The 22,336-nt window shown below is 44.2% G+C and overlaps 1 protein-coding gene across 2 annotated transcripts in view; it reads right to left on the bottom strand.

Annotated features, from left to right (window-relative positions):
• Positions 1-1,216: 1,216 nt before the first annotated feature.
• SHROOM4 (shroom family member 4) overlaps positions 1,217-22,336 on the bottom strand; it is a 275,929-nt gene continuing 254,809 nt past the window's right edge. For both annotated transcript variants that reach the window (XM_025982378.2, XM_025982379.2), the window contains 5 exons: positions 15,392-16,168; positions 11,754-11,903; positions 10,715-10,895; positions 6,674-6,943; positions 1,217-4,908 (listed from right to left, as the gene is read on the bottom strand). In XM_025982378.2, the coding sequence (XP_025838163.1) occupies positions 4,639-4,908; positions 6,674-6,943; positions 10,715-10,895; positions 11,754-11,903; positions 15,392-16,168 (1,648 nt within the window). In that variant the 3' untranslated portion in view covers positions 1,217-4,638. The remainder of the gene's footprint in view (positions 4,909-6,673; positions 6,944-10,714; positions 10,896-11,753; positions 11,904-15,391; positions 16,169-22,336) is intronic.

The following is a 22,336-nucleotide window of genomic DNA, read 5'->3' as shown; positions in this document are numbered from 1 at the left end:
TAAAACCTGAGGTGCTTGCTGAATTTGATGATCACCAACTTCTTTTCTCCCTCCAAATGTTACAACGAACCCATGAGCAGGTGTGGCCTGAGGGCCCTCTATGAGACTGGGCCACCCCCGGACCCCCATCGATATCTGCCAGGTGACTGGGTATATGTGTGGAGATACCAACACCAGACACTTCAACCTCACTGGAAGGGACCCTACCTCGTGATCCTGACCACTCCCACCGCTCTCAAGGTTGACGGGATTACTCCCTGGGTCCACTACACACACGTCTGGCCAGCTGACCCACACACCATTCTCAAGGACTTTGTTACAGAATGGAAAAGCCAACCGGACAAGGACAATCCCCTAAAGCTAAGACTGCACCGTTCTCACTTATTTCCCACCTCCAAGACTCCCTAGTCCGAGGTTGTCCTTCAAAATAGAAGGGGATTAGAATTAGTCTTCTTACAACAAAGGGTGGGGGGGTATGTGCTGCCTTAAATGTAAATGAGAGTGAGAACAGCAGGAAAGTTGGTGAGAAAACTGGTTTAATCATTCCCCTGGCTCACTCTGAGAGCAACCTGGACCCATGATTGGGTCCTGCATAGGATCCTCTGATAAAGGGGGGAATGTGGGACCCAGGAAATTTAACAAAATCCCCTACCCCTGGACAAACAGAGCAGGACTGACTCTGTTTTCTGCTGCACCTGCCTTGTGCTGACCTACTTATTACTTAGGGCACTGCCCCGCCCTAGTCAAAGACCAGGGCACACCCTAACTGGAAATCCGGCTCAGTGGACCAGCATGACTGTGCAACTTTCTGCGAATCCCATTGGCCACTGGCCCCTATAAAGTTGCTAAGCCTCTTAGTCTCGGGGTCCAAGTCCCTGCTCCGCTGTGTCAGGTATACTTGGACCCAGGCTCGAGCTTGTAAATAAACCCTCGTGTGTTTGCATCGGTGTTGGCTCCTTGGTGGTTTCTTGGATTCGCGATCTTGGGCACAACAGTAGACAGAACTCATGATTGGAGGTGGTCTAGAAAGTGTCTCACCTCTCTGATCAGGCTAGACTCCAGAACTGGACTCTGTATACTGCTGAGGTCTACACTTGAAATTACACCTACTGTCGACTCTTTGTGAGTCCTAAATTATTTTACTGGGGTTAATGAATGGTATAGCATTAGTGCTATACCATTAGAGAATTTCCATCACCTCAGTGAAAACACATAATTTTTTTTTGTCCTTAGCACCTTTTATTGAAGTATAACCCTTGATGACAATCTGGCAGGCATATCAATGTCAGCCAAGAAGGGAGTGGTGGAGGACACAATTGCAGAAACAATACGATTCAGAAAAAGATTAGCTTCACATGGCATAGATGACCCCCGACAGTCGTACAACAAACACTGGTCCTTTATCTATAGAAATTGCCCCCTGCCCCACCCCCCAAAGGCCTACTAATCTTCAAAGAATATAATACACTGTTACAGAAATAGTATTGGCATAGACAAATCATTTGGCAAAGACAGTGGGAGTCACCAAGCTCCAGACAGGAAGAAGTGGCCATAAATGTGCCTAGCTTCCTCCACCTGGGACTTGCTGCTACTGGCAGAGCAGCATCTTCAGGGAGACTGGGGTTAGGGGTGTGGCTCTGATGCCCCCAGGGCAGCTTTTTAACATAGGAGGTTAAGTGGAGAACAGAACCAGAACCTGAACCTGGCCTCAGGAAAGGATTTTCATTTTTCATCCTCTTGGTTCCTCAGCTTCCAGTCTCTCCATTTCTAGGGTTTGGTTTTTAGTGTGTCTGTCTCTCTTGGGTACCCCCTTGAGCATTTACCACTCTACTCTGGCTGAGTCTGCAGCTTGTGGGACTCAAGGAGACACAATTTACCCAGACCCTCAGGATTGGGGTGGGGGAGTAGGAAGGGACAAGTGATAGTAGCTCTTGCACAGACTACTCTCTCTATATCAACCTGTTACCCACCAGGGCCTGTATGAAGATTTGAAATAGAAGGCAGAGGTCAAGACCAGTAACCATCTGGGGAATCCCCTTGGCCTCCCTTCCAAACTGTACACACTGGCTGGTCTTGGAAGAGGGCTGAGCCCAGGAAATGAGAACAGGGGAGAGATGCTGCATCTTGAGTAATCCTGGCAGCTCTGGACCAATATCACTCATGTCAGTAGCATGGGGCATTAGTTCCTGTTTGGTAGCTCACCTTTCTCTGCCAAGCTTCACTTCTCAGTATAGTTTTGGGGTTATTTTATTAAGTGCTTTAGAAACTGTCCTTCTGTGTGAAAATGAGCATTCTTGTGCTCTGATCCCAACTCTAATCTCAGGTGGGATGAGAGACAAAAATAACACAGCCAGTAGTACTTTTAGTGTGGTAAATTTCATGTAAAACCAATCTAATGCTGACTAGAACAACTCAGACCATAGTTATCCTGTCCAGGTGCAGTAACCACTCTTTTCCCTGGGCCTTTCCCCAGCCCAAAAAGCTGCCCTAACCCCCCAAATCTTAGAATGATGAGAATGATGGATTATATTTGGCCTCAGCCCACTATATAGGACATCTCAATTTACTCATTGTTTATCTTAGAGCCTGTTTAAGAAAAAAAGAAGATGGCAACTGCAGCTTCTATTCATAACACTCTCCCACCTTCATCAACTTTGGCTTGGGTAAGCCCAGGCCTTTACAAGCCATCGGCCTTCCTGAATAGAGTAGACTCCTCCATTTGAGGGCAGAATGGCAGGTTGACATTTTAACAGTGGTTCCAACAGCAGCAGTGTATTAAGAGCATGCCCAGGGCCCCCTTCAGGACACCCTGTTGGCCAAGATTCTTCCATTGTTTCTAAATACAATGAAGAGGAAAAGGAGAAGTCTAGAGATCAGTATTTGTAGCAGCAGCAAAGTTCTTTGGTAAATTCTTTGGTTGAATGAGGCACCTCTGCTGCTACAGTTAACCTCCAAGGACCCCTCAAAGAACCCAGGAGTAACTAGAAGCGATGCCAGGGCTTTCTGAGCAAGGCTTTGCAATATGAACCATGGGCACCAGTGAGTGAGGAACAACAGGGAACTGAGCTGGATAATAGGCCAGAGTTTATCCATGAGTCCTTTCCTGCCATTGCCTGCACGAGGGATTTTCCAGGACAGCAAATGGCTAGTGGTGTCAGGGCCTTGGCAACAACAGCAGCATTAGTTGTTTGTGTGCCTAAAATTCTGGCTGGGTTGAAATTTGCTCTGGGTGGTGGCAGGGGCTGGGGGTGGGGGTGGGGGTGGCCCTGGCTGAAACTTCCAGATACCATGAGTTTCAGTTCCCTGAGTCAGGCCACACACTGGAGAAAGCAACTGTGAGATAGAAGATCTCCTCCTGAGCTCACTTCTACCCAATTCCTTAGATGGGAGATCATAGAGAAATGGGCGAACCTTTGTCAGTTTTAGATTTCTTTGGTTTCAAGAAAAAATAAGAAAATAAAACTGAACTCGTCAGGGAATGCTAAGTTTATGGTTACCCTGACATCAAGAAAAGTATAGGGCCTGGCCATTGTCAGCTGAGTTCAAGACTAGAACTCCTTTCTTAGACACCTGAAAGCTTTAGTGGGAAGAATTCAGGGTTTTGGCACTCGCTCATCTAGCCATGGTGAATTCAGGCTGATCTGCAGAAAATGCTTTCCTTCTGGGATTATTTTTCCCTCTCCAACTCCCCTCTTCTCGCCTTATTAGTTTAAAAAAAGGGAAAAAAATCAAAACATAAAAATAAATAAAATCAAAAGGCCATTTAAAATACAACAAAGAACCCCTCACCCCAATTAGGAAATCTGTATCCAGAAGTCAGCTTTAGTAGATCTATTATTAATGGCCCATAGTGTGGAGTCCTTAGAGCAGGCACTTGTAACCCCCAGCAATGACAGGCAGGATGGAACAGAAACAGTAGGCCAAAAATCTTTGGACAGGAGGAGGGCCACATCAGCCAGGGCTGAGAGTAGGGCTCCTTCCCCCTCAACCAGATGCTGGGGAAGGCAGGAGTGGAGCCAATTTGTTTAAACTCAGCTCCTGCAGGGCACCTTGGGATTCCCAATCTTTCCTCACATTTTGTTTGGTGTAATTTCTCCTTCTGTGCTTCCCACTGTAAAGCTTATTGTGAGGCCCTTAAATTGCTGGTAAGCTAAGCCCTCAAGAGAGCCAGGTCTCTGTGGGAAATGGCCAGGCCACAAGCCTTGGGCAGAATGGAGCTGCACAGGCAGCTTCTCTCTGAGCCTGGACAGGCTGATTGTGGTGTGGGTGGGTAGTGAGTGCATGATGTCTTTGGAGTCCCTGTACCAAGAATGAAGGCACACGGTAGGTTCTGTGTGCAGTGAGTGCTTGCCTGTGCAAACTGTGGGAAGGAGAGTGTGGTTGTATAATCACACCTTGCTGCTGGCAGCTCCAACTTCTTGCTTCTACTCTGTAGGGTAGAAGTCTGGGGAATCCCTAGGGCCTCCTAGCCAGTTGGGAGCAATGCCAGGTAAGGGGCAGCGAGAGATGTCCAAGGTAGAGGTTATGGAACATACTGCTAACTAACTGCTATCTACTTGCTAACAAACTGCAAAAAGAAGATTGAAAGCACTTCCCATTGTGGCTGGGCAGGGATGGCGTGTCAGTCCACTTGTAGAATTAGAAATTGCTGGGCCCCAGGAGTAGGCTCTCCCTGAGACATTTGAGCTGCTCTTCCCCAAGCTTGATCTTCTCTTCCAGCTCTCGCTGTTCGATGATGAGAGCAGATTTCATCTTCACAAAGTGCTGGTAATCTTGGAGCTGGTCCTGAGGCAGGTAGCGGGAGACCATGCCAAACACCAACTTCTCCCGACGGTCCACATGCTCCTTCAGCTCCTTGGCATCTTCCAACTGCCCTTTCAGCTGCTGCTTCTTCTCTATCAGCACCAACTGAGGAATCAGATAGACAAATTAAGAGCCATTCCAGTTACCAGTCATCTGCCTAACTCACTGCTCCGCCAGGAGGGCTGAGGCAAACAGTTCCTCACTCTGCTAGCTCATCAGTCCTAAATGTCCTGCTCTGAAGTCCACCTTCATGCAAAAACTTCTGGACAGGGGGGAGGTGCATTTACCCCTTTCCATCTCCTACACTGTCTTTAATCCATGGACTACCACTGGGGTTGGTGGGGGGGTAGGAGTGGGAGGTGCAGAGGCTCTGACAAAGCCAGCTCATGCCCCTTCCACCTGGAGAACAAATATCACTGTGACAATGCTTTCAAAATGATGTGTGTCTCCATGTGGGTGTACCTGTGTGAGTGCACATGTCCACATGTGTATGCACAGGCGTATGTGTCTCTTAACATGGATTCAGACTGGTATTCCTTTTTTTTAAAAGATTTTATTTATTTATTCATGAGAGATAGAGAGAGACAGAGAGAGAGACAGAGAGACAGAGACACAGGCAGAGGGAGAAGCAGGCTCCATGCAGGGAGCCCGACGTGGGACTCGATCCCGGGTCTCCAGGATCATGCCCTGGGCTGAAGGCGGTGCTAAACTGCTGAGCCACCCGGGCTGCCCTCAGACTGGTATTCCAAACCACTTGTTCATGGAAAGGGAATAATGCACTTTGGTTCAGGGATGTATGCAGAGTGGCCCAAACTGTGAAACTGACAGACTCTCAGTCTCAGCTACTTGTTGAGACCTCCTCCTTCAACTCAGAGAGAGAAAGTGGGGTGAAATTGCTCTACTGTTGCTGCTGCTGCTACTACTATTACTACCACTATCAGTACCAAGACTATGACTACTATCACTACCATTAAAACCACTAACACCGATAATACCGCCACCACTACCACTACTACGACTACGACTACGACTACTACGACGACTACTACTACTACTACTACTACTACTACTATTTTTTAAAAGATTTAATTTATTTGAGAGGGAGAGAGAAAGTGAGCAGAGGGAGGGGCAGAGGGAGAGGGAGAATCTCAAGCAGACTCCCTGCTTAGCATGCAGCCTGTGATGTGGGGATCGATCTCATGACCTGAGCCAATATCAAGAATCAGAGGCTTAACCGACTCAGCCACCTAGGTGGCACCACCACCACCACCACCACCACCACTACTACTACTACTATTACTATCACTAGCACTAGCAATAACATCACTACAACTACTATTTACTACTACTATTACTACTACTGGCAGGTAGCACTGATTCAGTGTTTACCCTGTTCTAGGCCCTGTTTTAAGTAATTAATAAGGATTATCTAATTTAATTCTTATGAACCCATGAGGTAGGGTGTTTTTGAAGAGACTTAGAGGAAGGTTAAGTAAGCTGCCCACAGCCACGCACCTAATTATTGGTAGATCCAGAATTATAAGACAACTTAAAAGCCAGTGCCCACCCTCTTTTTTAAAGATTTTATTTATTTATTCATGAGAGACACACAGAGAGAGACAGAGGCATAGGCAGAGGGAAAAGCAGGCTCTCTGCAGGGAGCCTGATGTGGGGCTCAATCCCAGGACCTGGGATCATGACCTGAGCTGAGGCAGATGCTCAACCACTGAGCCACCCAGGTGCCCCCACTGCCCATTCTCTTAACACTATGCTTTACTGTCTCTCAGACTAGCCAAATCTGAAAGAGGGAGCCCTGAGAAGGAACAGATGGCATTTCCCTCCATCCACACCCCAGAGACCCCAACTCTACCTTCTCCTGGTTGGCCTCTGCATCAATGCTGTTGAGAGCATTCTCCACCCGGGCCAGTCGTCCAGAGAGTGACAGCAACAGGTTGACCACTTTGTCCAGGTCCCCAATAAACAAACGATATTTTTCAAACTCATTGGATTTGCAGATCGCTTTTAGGTTGGCTTCCACCTCCTCCCCAAGGGCAGAGTTGGCACTGATGTCCTCTAGCAGTCCTCGCTGGGCCTCCCTCAGGACAGAGAGTTTTCTGCCAATGCTTTCAATAAGCTGTATCTAAGAGAAATAAACAGGGGAAGGCAAAGGATGAGAGTGGGGACAGAAATGGGTCTGGACTTGTAACCTCTGTTTTGGGATCCCCGAGACAGATGGCAGGTTCCACTTGCCATCAGAAACAAAGGAAGCCTGAGCAAGTCATGAGCAATTCCAGTTTTCTGGACAGGCGCCCTCTCTTCTGTCTCTTCAGATCTGGTAGGAATCCGTCACCACCAAACTTCTTGGCATTAGATAAGTGGTACCCAGGGGCTAATTCTCATTTGCCAGATGTAACTTAATGAACGCTTGCTGAGACCATTTAATAAACAGGAATTGAAATGCTTGTGGGAGCAGAGGTTGTCAAAACATTATCATCAAGTATTTGCCTGGGGCTTCATTCATTTTCCTTCAGCCCACTGAAGTATCTCTCATGTGCCCTGGCACTACGTTTCATGTTCGCTCCCTCCATTTGGCTTTTGCGGCCTTTTGGATAAGATTGGGAGTTCTTAAGTCCCAATGACTAGGTTTAACTTCTGGTTTTGCCAACTTCCTGGCTGTGTGGCCTTGGGCGAATTTCTTTACAGAATTTAACACTCTTGATCGGCAGAATGGACATAACTGCAGTACTGACTTCATTGAACAAGACTATGCATGCAAAGGACCTAGCATGGACTGAGTACTTAATGAAGTCTGGCTGCTATCATCATTCAGCCTGGCCCCACTCAACCATTCCAATCCCACGGCTCTGAATCTTTCAGGATTGGGCCCTCATTCCATCTGCAGTCATACTTGTGTTCCTGATTGGATTTATGCAGTTTTACCTGCTCTCGATCTCTTCCCTCACTTTGGCTGTTCCCATTCTTTCTTCAGAGCCCAGCTTTGCTCTCATCCTCCCTGCAGGAAGCTGCTGTCCCCATAGCCCTTCTCTCAATGACCTCTTTCTTTTCTGAACTCTCCTGCCTTTCAGAAATAGAACACTCGAGTATAATTTGACATTTTTCATTCCCTGTTTCACGTGGGTGCATCCAGTCTCTCTCCTATTGGTGATAAGTTTCTTCAGGAAAGCACTGCCTGAGTCTTCTGATCTGTCTCCCCTCTAGGTGTAACCAGTTCTGGAACTCCATTCATAGGAAGGTAGTGTGGTAGAGTAGCTGCTTAGAGTCACAGATGCCTGGGTCCTAATTCCATTGCCTCCAAACTGTGTGACCTTGGGCAAGATACCCAATCTCACGGAGTCTTCTCTGTTTCCTCATCTGTAAACGAGAAGCTTTTCCTCTTCTCCCCCCACCCTGCCACCATGGTAAGGGTTAAATGAGATCATAGAAGTAAAATGCTTAGCATTGCTCCTGCTATCTTAAGTGCTCAGTACCTGTTTAGTGCTGCTGCTGCTGCTGCTGCTGCTGCTGCTGCTGTTATTATCATTACCAGGCACTCAGAGCTAGTAGATGCTTGTCTGGTGCAAAGTCTTAGAAATGAGCCACCCCACGTTGCTCATGGCCTGTGCTGTCAGCATCATATTGTCATTAAGAGCATGGACTCTAGTGCCTGACTACTTGGGTTTGAACCCCAGTTCTGCCACAAAGCATTGGTGTAACCTTGAGCAAATCACTCAACCTTTCTGTGCTTCAATTTCCCCATTGAAAAAATGGGAAACAATAGCACCTACCTCATAGTACTGTTCTGAGAAGGAAATGACTTAATATAGGTTACATGCTTAGAGCGGCATCTCATGTCTTGTGTGTATATGTATATGTGTGTATATAATATATATATATGATATATATATACTGAAGTATGCCTCAGTATATGTTTGTTTTTCTCATATTTTTTTTAGAGAGAGAAAAGGAGAGAGAGTGCACACAAGCAGTGGGAAGGGGCAGGGGAGAGGAAGAGGGGGAGAGAGAATCTTAAGCAGGTTGCACACTAGGTGTGGAGCCTGACACAGGGCTCAATCTCATGACCCTGAGATCAAGACCTGAGCCAAAATCAAGAGCCAGACACTTAACTGACTGAGCCAACCAGGCGCCCTGCTTCAGTGTTCATTTTATTATTATTCCCACCCAGGTACTCTGGGACCATAGGCTTGTGGTTTTCTAGCATGTGCTCCTTTCTAGTAGTTTATTTAGAAATGTCCAAGGAGAAATGTCCAAGAAATGTCCCAAGAGAGCCTGCTCTGGGTCAAGGGCCTGTTTTTATTTCAGAACTGGCCCAAAGTCAGGAGATTACCATGATCTTATGTCTGAAGCATCATAGGTTTACATTTAGGGAAAATTCTAAAACCCACTGGGGATTAGGGACCAATGATATGAATGAGGCAACACAATCAGATGTCAACAGGCTCTCAGTTATATCCCTGACCTCTGTTCTCCCAAACAAAACTCAATGCCAGGGACAAGGGAAGGCTGGGGGCCAAACGATCAACTTGGAAAATCACCTACCCACGCTAGCTCTTCAGTTCCATCATTCCATAGATCTGGAAGGATGCAAGCAAAGAGAGCCCTTTGTTTCTTGGCACCTGGCTTTGCCACCTGAACTTCATTCAGCCCTGGGGAAAGTGTACTGGCTAAAACTGAGTTGCTTTTCTAGGATATTACAACTTGGTGACCTTCTTCACTTGTCTTCCTCGGAGACAAAAGCTGGCCTAGCTCCCCCAGAATCACTTCAGATCACTATCTGCTGTTCTTTGCTTTGCCATTTCTGATCATTTTTCTCTTCCTGGTCAGACTCTTATTAGGTTTGCTTCTAATAAAAAGGTCCTGAGTAAGCTGGGAGCAGCCTTGCCATGCTCAGGGAACACAAAATCCAAGGAGGCAGACATCTGAATCAATATAACTTTGATACCACCATACTTCCCATTCTTTCCCTGACATTTTGCTTCCAATTTGAAAGTGGTGGGGAGGTCTCCTGCAAATGGCCTCCAGCTTTCCTACAGGTCATGTCCTGAATGAGAAGCATGGGCACAGGAGCAATTTACATTAAGTTCAGATGTTCACAAAGTGATATATTAGGCCTTTGGAGTTGCCATGGAAACCCTATTTGCTTAGGAAATAAAATGGGTAAGTGCAGAGAGGGCAAAGTGATTCCAGGAATTTGATTAGAAAACTAGCCCTAGTGATGCTCAGAGGAAGAACGGGGAGGCTTCAGAACATCATAATTATTTCTATTGCTCATTCTAGTATTTTTAAGAGATGATTGATTCTTCTTGCAAAACTTCTTACTAAAGTTTATGGGCCTATAATTTCTCCTCTTTTGGCTTGGTTAATCCATTCCTTCTCCTGGAAAGTCACATGGAGAATACAACCAATGGCTGCTATTGGTCTGAGCTTGCAGTCAAAAACTCTGATGTACAGCGGGCGGTGAGTTACTTACAAGGCTGGCTTATTTCACAGGGATGGCGCATGATAAAGTGGGAGGTGCATCATTCTTGACTTCAAGCTCTGGATCTACCCCTAAAGTCTGTGACGCTGAGCAACCTAATCCTCTCCACTGGTAAAACAAGGAGGGGGCGGAAATCACTGTTGAGCAGTTTTTAGGATTCGACAGATCCAGTGATGGTGGTGGTGTGGTGGTGGTGGTGCTGCTGCTGCTGATTTCTACCACTCTCATTACCATTATTGGCTGGATCAAAAAGAGAGACTGGAATTGCACTTGATGAACCCAGGGGGGCTATTTGATTTCCATATTGGAGATATAGGGATGTACCAAGTTGTTGTGGAGCACGTAGAGGGCAGGTCAACCTCCAGACACTCCAACTGAATGCTGAAAATCTAAGACCATATCAGAGAATTTCACCTTTTTTTGAGCCAGTTCAGGGTCAACTTCTTCCTCTCCCAGGCCAATCTCTGCCATCTCAGGCTGGTCTTTCAACTTGTTCAACAATTCTGCTTTGGCCACAGAAATATTGTAATAAGCTGAGTAAGAGGTAGGGATTCCTGGAGCCCCCAGAGGAGGTTTGAAGTGCTGAAATTCTTGTCTGTGGAAACAAAGAATGACCATTTGAATACCTCCATTGAGAGACTCCTGACCTCTCTGCTTCTTAATTCACCCCATTTGTGAAAGTGGGACCCTGCTTTGCCTGGGAGCTGGGGAATAAGGAACTGATGGACCAGTAAGCATGGCTGAAATGTAAATGGGCCACATGAAGATCATCAGGAAGCCAACTCTGAGAACACAGAAGGCTATTTCTATGCCCCTGACTTCAATGGGTAGAGGAGCTTCTTTAGAGATGATCTAATTTGCTCAGCACCCAACTTAGAGCCAGAAAAAAACTGGCAGGCCCCAAAGTTTTGGGCTTCTGATCTTCCATGAGTCCCCTCAGTTCATGGCCCAGGCATATGAATCTCTGGGTGGGGAGGGGTAGGATGTATCTGAGACCTTAGCTATTCATCCTCCATAGCTGTTGGCCTTCCTCCTATCCAACCCCACACTGCCACCCACTCCAGCTCGATCTAGTCTGCTTGCTTACAAAGGCACCCTATGGCTTTCCTAGACACTCTCACAATTTATTCTTTTCTGGAAAAGCCACTGCTGCTTGAAATGGCCCCTCCATTGCAGATCTCCCACGGCAAAGAGGTCACCCATGACCTCAGCAGTGGTCATCATGTTGGAGGCCAGGGTTAACACCCCTGCCAGGGACTTGTCACGGCCTACCACATCTCTCATGAGCTTTTCTGAGACTGCCTCTGAGGCAGGCCTTCAGCCTGAGAAGGGATAGCATCTCTCCACTTCTGGCATATCCCCAGTGGCCCCAGCCTCCTCCATGGTTGCAGAATGAAATGGGGGAAAAATGGAACCAGTGGTGCCTAGGGGCTTGACAAGGGTAGAAGCAGACCCTGTTGTCTTGGGTTCACTGAAGCCTGCAGGGCTGAGATGCTGCTTCTCAGAGCCCCAGCCCATACAGGAGAACTGCTCCTCAGGAAAGAAGTAGCTCTGGCTCCATGCTGCCTTGGGTTTGGACTCTTCTGCAATCAAGGCTTCTGGTCTGGAGTGAGGAAGGAGATAAAGAGAAATGCTTTAATGTTGGATTTCAGTGATGGACGGGCAAATATCTCCAACCCCGGTTTATGCAAGAGAGAGGCTCACCCCCACTATATTCTTGTTGCCTACCAGTCACCCCTACCCTCCACCTGTCTGTGTCGCTGCCCCTTTGCTAACCTCTAGCTGCTTGAAAGGAAAAATAGGAGAAACTCATTAGTCATTTTTGCAGCTACTTGCAGCTCTTAGATGAAGGTAAAAAATAATGGTTAAAAGGCTCCACAGCTATTTACTGATTCATGCTATGCTGTCTTCTAATTAATCACACAAAAGAAACTTGGGCATGCCAATATTCCTCATCCAAGGCATTCATTTTACATGTGGGTTTTTAAAGTAACAACACTAATAAATGAACAATAGTAGCTAATATTTGCACAGTGCTAACCATGCTCTAGAAGCTGTTCTAAGATGTGTTTTTATGTGTATGTGTTTGCATGTCTGTGTGTAGATATAGATAAAAAATTTAATGTTCATGACAACCATTTTATAGATACGGACCATGAGGCACTGAGAGGGAAAATGACTGCCCCAAGGTCACCAGATAGTAAATGACAGACCCATGATTTAGACCTAGGTGACCTAACTCCAGAATCTATACTTTTAGCCACTATGCTATACTGCCAAAGGGAGAACTTGACATCATATAAAACCTTGTATGTAAGGAATTTTCTGGCTGGACTATATGTTAGCAGACAAGAGAGTACATTCTGGAGGGAATATGAATGTATGAACTTAGGGAATTCTTATCTATGAGAAAAATATCTAGGGTATGTGTGAGAGTTCTGAGTTAGAAAGTGCTGGAAGGAAGTACAGAATTAAGGGGAAAAAGGATGTGGCTGTATGTCAGTTATATCTCAATAAAACTGTAAGTATATCTTAAAGATATATACTAATTATAGACTCAGATCTCAGCAGACACAGCCCTGTACCATATCATAGTTGTCATATTAGGCACTCTGTTCTAGGGCCACTGTCCTCATAATCTCTGCTAATAGGGCAGGAGTTAAGGAGCTCTATGACAACATAATCTGCATTTGATAATGAGTATCAAAGCAAAAATCAGATTCCTTCTGCAGAGCATAGAGTTCAAAAGGCAAACTATACCTGTACTTGAACCAGAGTTAGGAGACTTCACCAACACTTGAAAAATTCCACTAACCTGCTTCTATATGTATCCCAGCATGTGTAACTGAATAGTGTGTGGGTTATAGAGATGCTCTGATTTGACTTGGCTGAAAATAGGATGTCTTTTTTTTTCATTTTACATTCAAAATATTATATATCTCCTTGCTCCTAGCACTTCTTTCTCCCTTACAAAATCTTAAAGCCACTTCCTTCTGGTTAGAACCCTAAGCTTTCTGGAATAGGATCTTGAGGAGCTCCAAGATCTTGGGAGGATGTAATGGGCACAGTGAGCCAGATGGCCTGAGTTCTGGCTACCTGTGATCTTCTGCAGGTTACTTTAGCCCCCTGTGCCACACTGCTGTCACCTAAAAGATGTGGGACACTAATGACATCTATTTCACAGGTTGGTTGTGAAGATGAAATCCATCAGCACACAAAAGTGTTTAGAACAATGAATGCTTGGCACAATAGTAAGCAGGCAGAAAATATTAGCTTTGTTGGGAATAACACTGTTCCTTAAATCCACATCATTCAAAAGGCATCTATAATTGATTTTCTGCAGCCACAACCTAGGGCTGTGTGCAAACAGATGTTTCTCCTTGCATCCAATCATCATTAAAAAATAAATAAATATCTGGAATGAGTGACAAGATCTCTAGCAATAGCAGTTTTCTTCTCTCTGGCCAAAGCTCCAAGGTGAATGGAGGTAAAGAAAAGGAGGAAGGACTAGGAGGCTGAAAGGGGAAAGTCAGGTCTGTAACCACTAGCTCTCGGACACTCTGCCCTGTGGGGGCAAAAAGGTCTTGTAAAGGCCTTGCTCTCATACAAGAACAAGATCTCTCTGAGAGGGGCTGCCTAGGATGGCGAATAAAGCGTAGGTTTTAGTGTCACACAGATCTGGCTTTGGAATCTTTGCTGTGCAATTCCAAGTTAGTCCCTTATTTTCCCCCACTGTATGTAGTTCCCTCATCTGTCAAATGGGAATCATAATGGCCCATGGGGCTGCTGGGAGGTTCAGTGAAATAGTGGGTATGAAATGACTAGCAGTATGTGGCACATAGCAAATGCTTAATACATGTTTAGCCATTTGTCTATACATTCTTTCTTTTTAAACGTTAAGTGCCTACTACATGCTAGGTCACCCTCCCTTCTCATTGCTGGTGACAGTAACAGGTAAACAGCCATAGTCTCTTGCCACAAAATGTTTTCCAATGACAATGAGAATGCTCCCCAGCTAGATGGACAGCTTGAGAAGCAGCTGCCAGGGATTGGATAAGAGATTCTCAGGCTGTCTAGGAGTGAGGCCCTGTCATGCTGTGCCTGTGGCACCTCATGCTGGAGAACTTCTCAACTGCTTCCAGGTGGCCCAGTAAAGGATTTACATGTCCATAAAAGACACAAAAACAAGGTACTTTTAATAGCAACAAGTCTCAGGCGAGTTCCTTCTATGAAGGGATTTAAAGAAAGCACTTATGGGATAGATGCCTTCCCCCACCCCCTCCCCCAGCAGAGTGTGGGCTGAGCTCTCTGAAGGACAACTCCAGGGCTGAGGCCAGAGTTCTTTTGCTTTGGAGCCAAGAGGACAACCACCATGCAGTCTAGGGCACGCTGATGAGCCCTGGCATGGTGAAGTAGACACACACCAGCAGCCCTGTGGCTAGACTACACTCCTGCTCTGGCCTCCTGCCCAGGCAGCTAGCCCCCTCAACTACCACCTATTGCCCACTGAAGAAGCAAATGCAAAGAGGCAGGGGAAGAAGCGGTGCAGGTGGTGGAGAAAGTGGAAGAGGGAAAGGGTGCCTGTAGCTGTTATAAGGATCAAGCAGGGCATAAAGCGCCCACCTCCCCTCGCAGGACCACCTTGGAGCAGAGTTTAGAAGCCCAGGCAGGTCCTGGAGCAGAAGCAGGTCAGGTTGTGAGCTGGCCTCTTGTTCTAGAGAACAAGCAAACGAAAAGGCAGAGAAGGACCTGCACCAGGCTTTGGGGGAAATGCCATGAGGCAACAAGGGTTTAATGTCTTCTGGGAAATAATATAGTATTTTGACAGTGATATTGAAGAACATCAGCAAGTACCATTTACTGAGCACTGATGACGAGCTAGACATGTGGCTCTCTACTTCATCTAGATTATCTTCACATTTGCAACAACCATGTGGAATGGAGATCACTGTGCCTGTTTTCCTGGTGACGAAAATATGAGGCTGGGGACAGTTTAATCCCCCGAGTCAAGGCCACACAGCTGGTAGGTAAATGGTGGAGGTACAATTCAAACTCATGACCTTCAGGGACCTTTCTTTCATAAGCACTTACTTGGGGGAGTCAGTGGTTTCCTTCTCGGAAGTCCTCCAAAGCCTACCAGTACCATAATAGCCAGGGTGCTGAGCCTTCTCTGGTGGAGATCCCAAGTGGCTCCTTATTGGAGGCAGGAAATTGCCAGGATGGAGATCAAAGGACTCTTGCTCTGCCGGAAAGCTTGGCAGGCTCTGCCTTGGAGCCTCCAAATGACCAAAGCCCAAGGGTTGTGGCTGCTCCAGGACCCCTTCGGGATGGAGGGCCCTCATACCAGTGGTTTCTGAACTGAAATACTGGGGTGGCAGCTCCTCCTCCTCCCCCCCCTTCTCCCCCCTTTCTTCCTGTTCTTCATCTTCTTCCTCCTCTGCCTCTTCCTCTTGCTGCTGCTGCTGCTGCTGCTGCTGGACTGCACGAAAGAGCCTGTACTTCTCCCAGTTGGGAGGAGGAGGGCGAGGAGGAGGAAATGCCTTCTTCCTGGCTCCCAGAGGATCAGGCTGGGTCTCATCAACTTTGGTGAAGAGCTCCCTCCTGTGCTGCCCCCAGGCCCGGGAGCTCTGGGGCTCCAAGTTGATATGGCTCTCTGAGAAGGCCCGGCTACGTAGCGGGTAAGGCACAGAGGCCATGGAGCGCCCCTCCTCATAAAGAGAAGTTTCGTCTGTTTTTTTCGAGGAGTGCTTGAAGTCTCCAAGGAGGTCAAGGGAAGAGATCGCTCGGTAGCTTGACAAGTCCAGTGGTGGGTTCTCAAGGTGGAACGGGGTTGCCCATGAAAGGCTAGCCTTGGGATGAGCCATTTCCCTGTAAAACAGCAAGATGAGGACTGTGTAAAGCAAGTTGCAGATGGCCCCATATTTTGGATAACGTCATTTCTGTAAAACTCAAGATGGCCCCCAAACAAAGCAAATATACGAAGTAAATGTAATCATAAGAATAGTAATACTAACACATAATATTGATAGCTAACACTTAATAAGTATGCACTAAATGCCAGGCACTGTTTCAAGTGCTTTCCAGGTCATCTTAAGTTAATTAATGCTCATTATGATCCGAGGAGGTAGCTATCATTAGTGTCCCCATTTTACAGCCAGGAAGACTAAGGCACAGACAGGTTAAGGAACTTGCTCAGGGTCATAAAGCTAGTGAGTGGTAGAACTAGGATCTAACCTGGACAGTCTAGCTCCAAAGTTTGGATACACACACTACCGTACTCTGGCACTCAGATTGAATGTGCTGTGTACTGGGGCTTACAAGTTCAGCTATCCTGTTAAATTGTTTTTGTTTGCTTTGTTTCTAATCAGGAAAAATTTTAAATATTTAGAAACATACAGAGATTGCTATAATAATTATTCATGTTCTCACCTACTGCCCAGGATTAGCATATTTTACTACACTGCCATCTTATGCTTGATGATTTTTTTAAAAGATATACATAATACCCTGTTTCACTCCTCACTTCTATTCCCCTGATGCCTCTCCAGATGCAAGCTGTATCGTGGATCTGACATGCTTTCTGTCCATGTTTTTATAGTTGTACCAAAAAATATCAAGCAGGCAATCCCCAAATATCTACAATTTGGGGCTTAAAATACCTCCTTCTAAAGCAATTCTAGTCAGAATTCTCAACAGGAATTTTTAACTATGGCATTTTTCAATTAACTGGCAAAATAAAGTAAGATGTTATATTAAAAATATTTTGCTACAGAAGAAATATGAGTAAGGGATTAGGTATATTATAAAGCAATTACAATTAAAACAGCGTGTTACTGATTAATAAAGCAGAATGAAAACTCCAGAAACATATCAAATTATCTATAAAAACATCGTATATAATTCACCTTCCATAACAAGGAGATAAAGAACGATTTTTAAAAAAATTTTTGAAATAAAATAAAAAATAAAAAAATAAAAAAATTTTGAGATAACTGCAGAGCAGCGATATTTGGAGTATACCATCTATTATACTAAGATAAATTCCAGATTCAATAGTTAAGGGTGTGTGTGTGTGTGTGTGTGTGTGTGTATTTCAATGTATGTGTTATATGCATATACATGTATATATATTATATGTTTAGAAGAAAAAAACTATCAGGAGATTAAAAAGACTATCACTTGTGAGGCAAAATGAGATTCTCATCTTATAAGCAATAGAGTTCAAAAAGAATATCCAAAGAGACAAGTCCAGGTTTATTTAAATATGTATAAAATATGCATAAAAAGTCAAACTTCTATATAATAGTGACCAAAGCCAAAGGACATCTCTTTAGTCTCAGAGAATAAAGAGTTAAGCCCTCAAACCCAAAGATCTGGTTTCCTGCTGTAGCCTGTGAGCAATCAGCATCATGCTAAGTACTGCCTAGTGACAGGAAATTCCAGCAGTTCAATTAAATCATCAGACAGAATACCCATTCAATAGTCATACTGAAGACTGAGAATATTTCTTTTTTTTTTGAGAATATTTCTTTAAGAAATAATGATACACATAATGGTAGCCAAGCTCAGATAGAATGAAGAACAAAATCTCCTTCACTTGGCTCATCTTCAGTCCCCATCATGGCTAGCTCATCACTTGCATGTATCAGAAATTCCCTTCCACATATCCACACTCCCTTCTCATTTGGGCCTTCGCCCACCTATAGTTCCTTTAGAGTAGAACAACTCCTTGTGTTCAAAGTGTTCTGCCTGGCATTTTATTCATCAGGAAACAAACAAACACATAGTACTTATTACACAACTGATGAGTTATTGAACACTACATCTGAAATTAATGATGTACTATGTGCTGTACTATATGCTGGCTAATTGGATTTAAATTTTTTTTTAATTAATTTTTATTGGTGTTCAATTTACCAACATACAGAAAAACACCCAGTGCTCATCCCGTCAAGTGTCCACCTCTGTGCCCGTCACCCATTCCCCTCCAACACCCGCCCTCCTCCCCCCTTCCACCACCCCTAGTTCGTTTCCCCGAGTTAGGAGATTTAAATTTTTAAAAAAGAAAACAAGGCGGTGAGTGGAAAGTAAAAGGATGACAAATGCTATCAGGCAGAGAACTTTCCTGACCACCTTATCTAAAATAGAGATGACTTATCCTTAACAATCCTTTTTCTATTTTGTTCTTTCTCAGAACATGTATCCCTGCCTAATATTACATCACATACCTACTTTTACTTGTTTATTTTGTGCTCCACTCTCTAACTAAAATGTAAACTCCATGAAGGCAGGGATCTCAGGTGTCTCATTTATCTAGTACCTAATGCCTGGCACACTGTAGGCATTTAATAAATATTTATTTAACAAATTAATTAATGAATAGAAATATCATATGATCCAATAGTTCCACTGGCTATATACCCAACAAAAATGAAAACACTAATTTGAAAAGATATACGCACCTTTATGTTCACTGCAGCATTATTTAAAAGAACCAAGATATGGAAGCATCCCAAGTGTCAACAACAGATGAATGGATAAAGAAGATGAATGGATAAAAAAAAAAGGCACATGCACACACACACACACAGGAATATTGCTCAGCCATAGAAAGGATGAGATCTTGCCATTTGCCACAGTACAGCTAGACTTAGAGGGTATTATGCTAAGTGAAATAAGTCAGATAGAGAAAGACAAATACCATACGATCTCACTCATACGTGGGACCTAAAAAACAAAATAAATAAACAAAAAGCAGGAACAGACCCATAAATACAGGAAACTATCTGATGGTAGCCAGAAGGGTGCAGGGCAGTGGGAGGGAATGAAAAATGGGTGAAGGGGAGTGGGAGATACAGGCTTCCAGTTACATTTGTGAGCATAGCATAATGTATAGACTTCTCAAGTGACTATGCTGTACACTTGAAGCTAATGTAATGTTGTGTACCAAATATACTTCTAGAAAATAATAAAATAAATGAACTCATGCCAAAAATGAAAAAAAAACCAACAGCCGTGATATTCATATCATAACAAAGTTGAGTTAATGGCAAAAATTAACAAACAAGGCAATTAAGCTCTAACAATCCTAAATCTTTATCAAACAACATAGCACCAAAATTCATAATGCAAAAGCCATAGGAAATGGAAAGGTAGAAAAGGGGAGCAATGAAATATGAGGCTTTTTCAGCTGATGACAGATATGACAGTCAAAACTAAGATAATGGGAACATTATATTTCTCCATTTTCAAGGGCCCATTGAACCCTTTTTAAATTGACTCTCTATTAGGACAAAAAGTGAAAGAAGTACAGACTATGGTACCTAATCACTACATAACAACACTAGAAATTAGTAACAAAAATGAAAGACAAAAGCTTTTAGCACATAGAAAATAAAAGGGAAAAATATCCTCCACTCTAGTCAACGAAGAGATCTGACCTGAAATTGTAGAATACCTAAAAAAAAAAAAAAAAAAAAATGAAATATCAGAAGCTAGAGAATATGACTGACAAAAGCAGTGGTCAAAGGAGAATCTGTAGCCTCCAACGCTTTTATATTAATACATAAGAACAAATTAAAATCAATGAATTAAGCATTGAACAAAAGAAGTCAAGAAAAGAGCCACAGAAACAGACCTAAGCAAAGCAGAAAGAAAACTAATTGCAGAAATTAATACACTGGAAAACAAATGGTAGAATTAATAATTAAAGCCAAAAGTTACTTCTTCAAAAAAATATAAAACAATAAAAAAGATAAGCCATTTGCTAATCTAATTAAAAATCCCAAATGCACAAAATTAGAAATGGAGAAATAACCACAGTTATGGAGTAAATGAAAAGAGTAAGAGAATACTTTGTTCTACTCTATGAAAACACATTTGAAAGCTTAGAATGGTTTTCCAGGAAAACAAAAATTACCAAAACCAATTGCAGAAGAACAGGAATATCAAAACCCACCTGTTACTATAGGAAACAATGTTGATACATTTGACAAAAAAGATAGCACACTCACGCTGTCTTCTGTGAATTCTACCAACTTCCAAGGATCAGACAACCTCAATGCTATTCACACTTCCTAGACTCTAGAATCTACTGAGGGAGAAGAAAAGAATCCTGCATAATGTCGATACCAAAACCCAACAACTAGAACATATATAGAGGAAAACTAGAAACCAGTCTCATCTAAGAATACTAATGGAAAAGTCTCACCATTTTTTTTGCATTTAAAAACATAAATAAAATTATAAAAAGGAAAAACATAAATATTAGGACATTAGCACATATAAAGAATTTATTAATAAACTACCAACATATATTGAAAGTGCACATTCAAAAAATTCTTCCTAAAGAGGGTGCATGACCCAAAAAAAGTCAGAAATCACTGGTCTGGGAGCATTGTTCTTAATCAAAGTGGCTCTTGATCGAAATTACCCGGAGAGGTCATTGAAAATGCAAATTTCTAGGCCCTGCCCCCCCCCCCCCCGAAATTGGGATTCAGCACCTCTGCGGCAGGGCCTGGGAATCTGCAACTGCCCTCAAGGGATTCTACTACAAGTGGCTCTGGGACCATATTACAGAAACCAGGGTCCGGGGTGAAAACGATGGGAGTGCTGTGGCTTGGGATGGAGGTTTGGGGGAGCAGAGTTCTTTGGCCCAGTCGGATTGGTTTCCAATCTATACAGCATGTCTTCCACCCCTTGCCAAACACCTTCCCACCTTCTTTCCCTGCCTCTCTCCCCCCGCTTCTCCACCCTCATCTCCATTCTAGCTCTTAAGGAAATGCAGGTGGCGTCAGCGTCTCCAAAGGCCCCAGCTGGGCCGATGTCCTGTAGGATGGTGAGAAGAGTCCCGCCACAGAATAGTACTTAAATTTACCATTCTTTCTTTTTCCTTTGCCAGAGCACAGGAAAGGCAAGGCAAGAAGAGCATAATGGAAAGAACACAGTGCCAGAAAAACTTGTGTCTGAATTCCAGTAAAAATTTAAAATCTGGCTCCATAACCCAAAAAGCTGCATGACCTTGCACATAGTATTTAATTTATCTCAGTTTCCGTAAAATATTTATCTACAAAGCTGCTGTGAGGATTAACTATCTAAAAGGGACCTAGCAATGATGCTGGGTACATGGGAGGTGATTAATAATGACAGACTATATTTATTATTAGGACAGAGTCCCTTACTCAGGGCCACTGCATATGGTTATGGCAGTTGCACAGTGTACAACCTTCACTGCCGTGTGCTTCGGCTTTGTTCCTTGTTCTCACCAAAGGAGTTGGACTGCACTGTCTCCCTGGTTACTGTTCAGGCCTGCTCAATAGCCAAGAAAGCAGGAGATTTTAGGTCTCAGCTCAGCCACATGCCTGCCTAGCTAGGAGGCCTGAGCTAACCAAGGATTTTAACTCTGGACTCATTTACTCACTCTTCTCATTTACTCAAAAGGGACAGATAAGGGGATCCCTGAGTAGCTCAGTGGTTTGGCGCCTGCCTTCAGCCCAGGAAGTGATCCTGGAGACCTGGGATTGAGTCCCACATTGGGCTTCCTGCATGGAGCCTGCTTCTCCCTCTGCCTGTGTCTCTGCCTCTCTCTCTGTGTCTCTCATGAATAAATAAATAAAATCTTTAAAAAAAGGGACAGATAATAAAAGGCAAGTTTAGGTTTCAGAGCAGTGTGAAAATCAAAAGGATTAGATATTCGAAGTTGTCTTGTTCAGGTACTAACATAACTAAGCACTTATGTTACCCTTACAGAATTTACCTACAGGTAGCCAACTCCAGAATCAGTTGGAAGAGACAAACATGCTCTCCTAGACATTTGGTGTCCTTTTTCGTGGCACTGTAACCTTACCTGGGGCCCCTGGGCTCTGGCAAGGCAACCTGGAAATTGTTATTCTCTGTGTTAATCCTAATCCTTTAAAAACCACTCCCCCCTCTCCACTTCTATGGCCTGTGCAGGGCCAGCCTGAGCCCTTGTAGAGTCACTTACATTGGGGGAGCAGAAGTGGGCATGACTCTGCAAAGGGAAAGGAGTACCTTTCA

This window comes from Vulpes vulpes, unplaced genomic scaffold, assembly GCF_048418805.1.
Source record: "Vulpes vulpes isolate BD-2025 unplaced genomic scaffold, VulVul3 u000000638, whole genome shotgun sequence".
Lineage (NCBI taxonomy): Eukaryota > Metazoa > Chordata > Mammalia > Carnivora > Canidae > Vulpes > Vulpes vulpes.
This window is presented reverse-complemented; position numbering and strand designations above follow the sequence as displayed.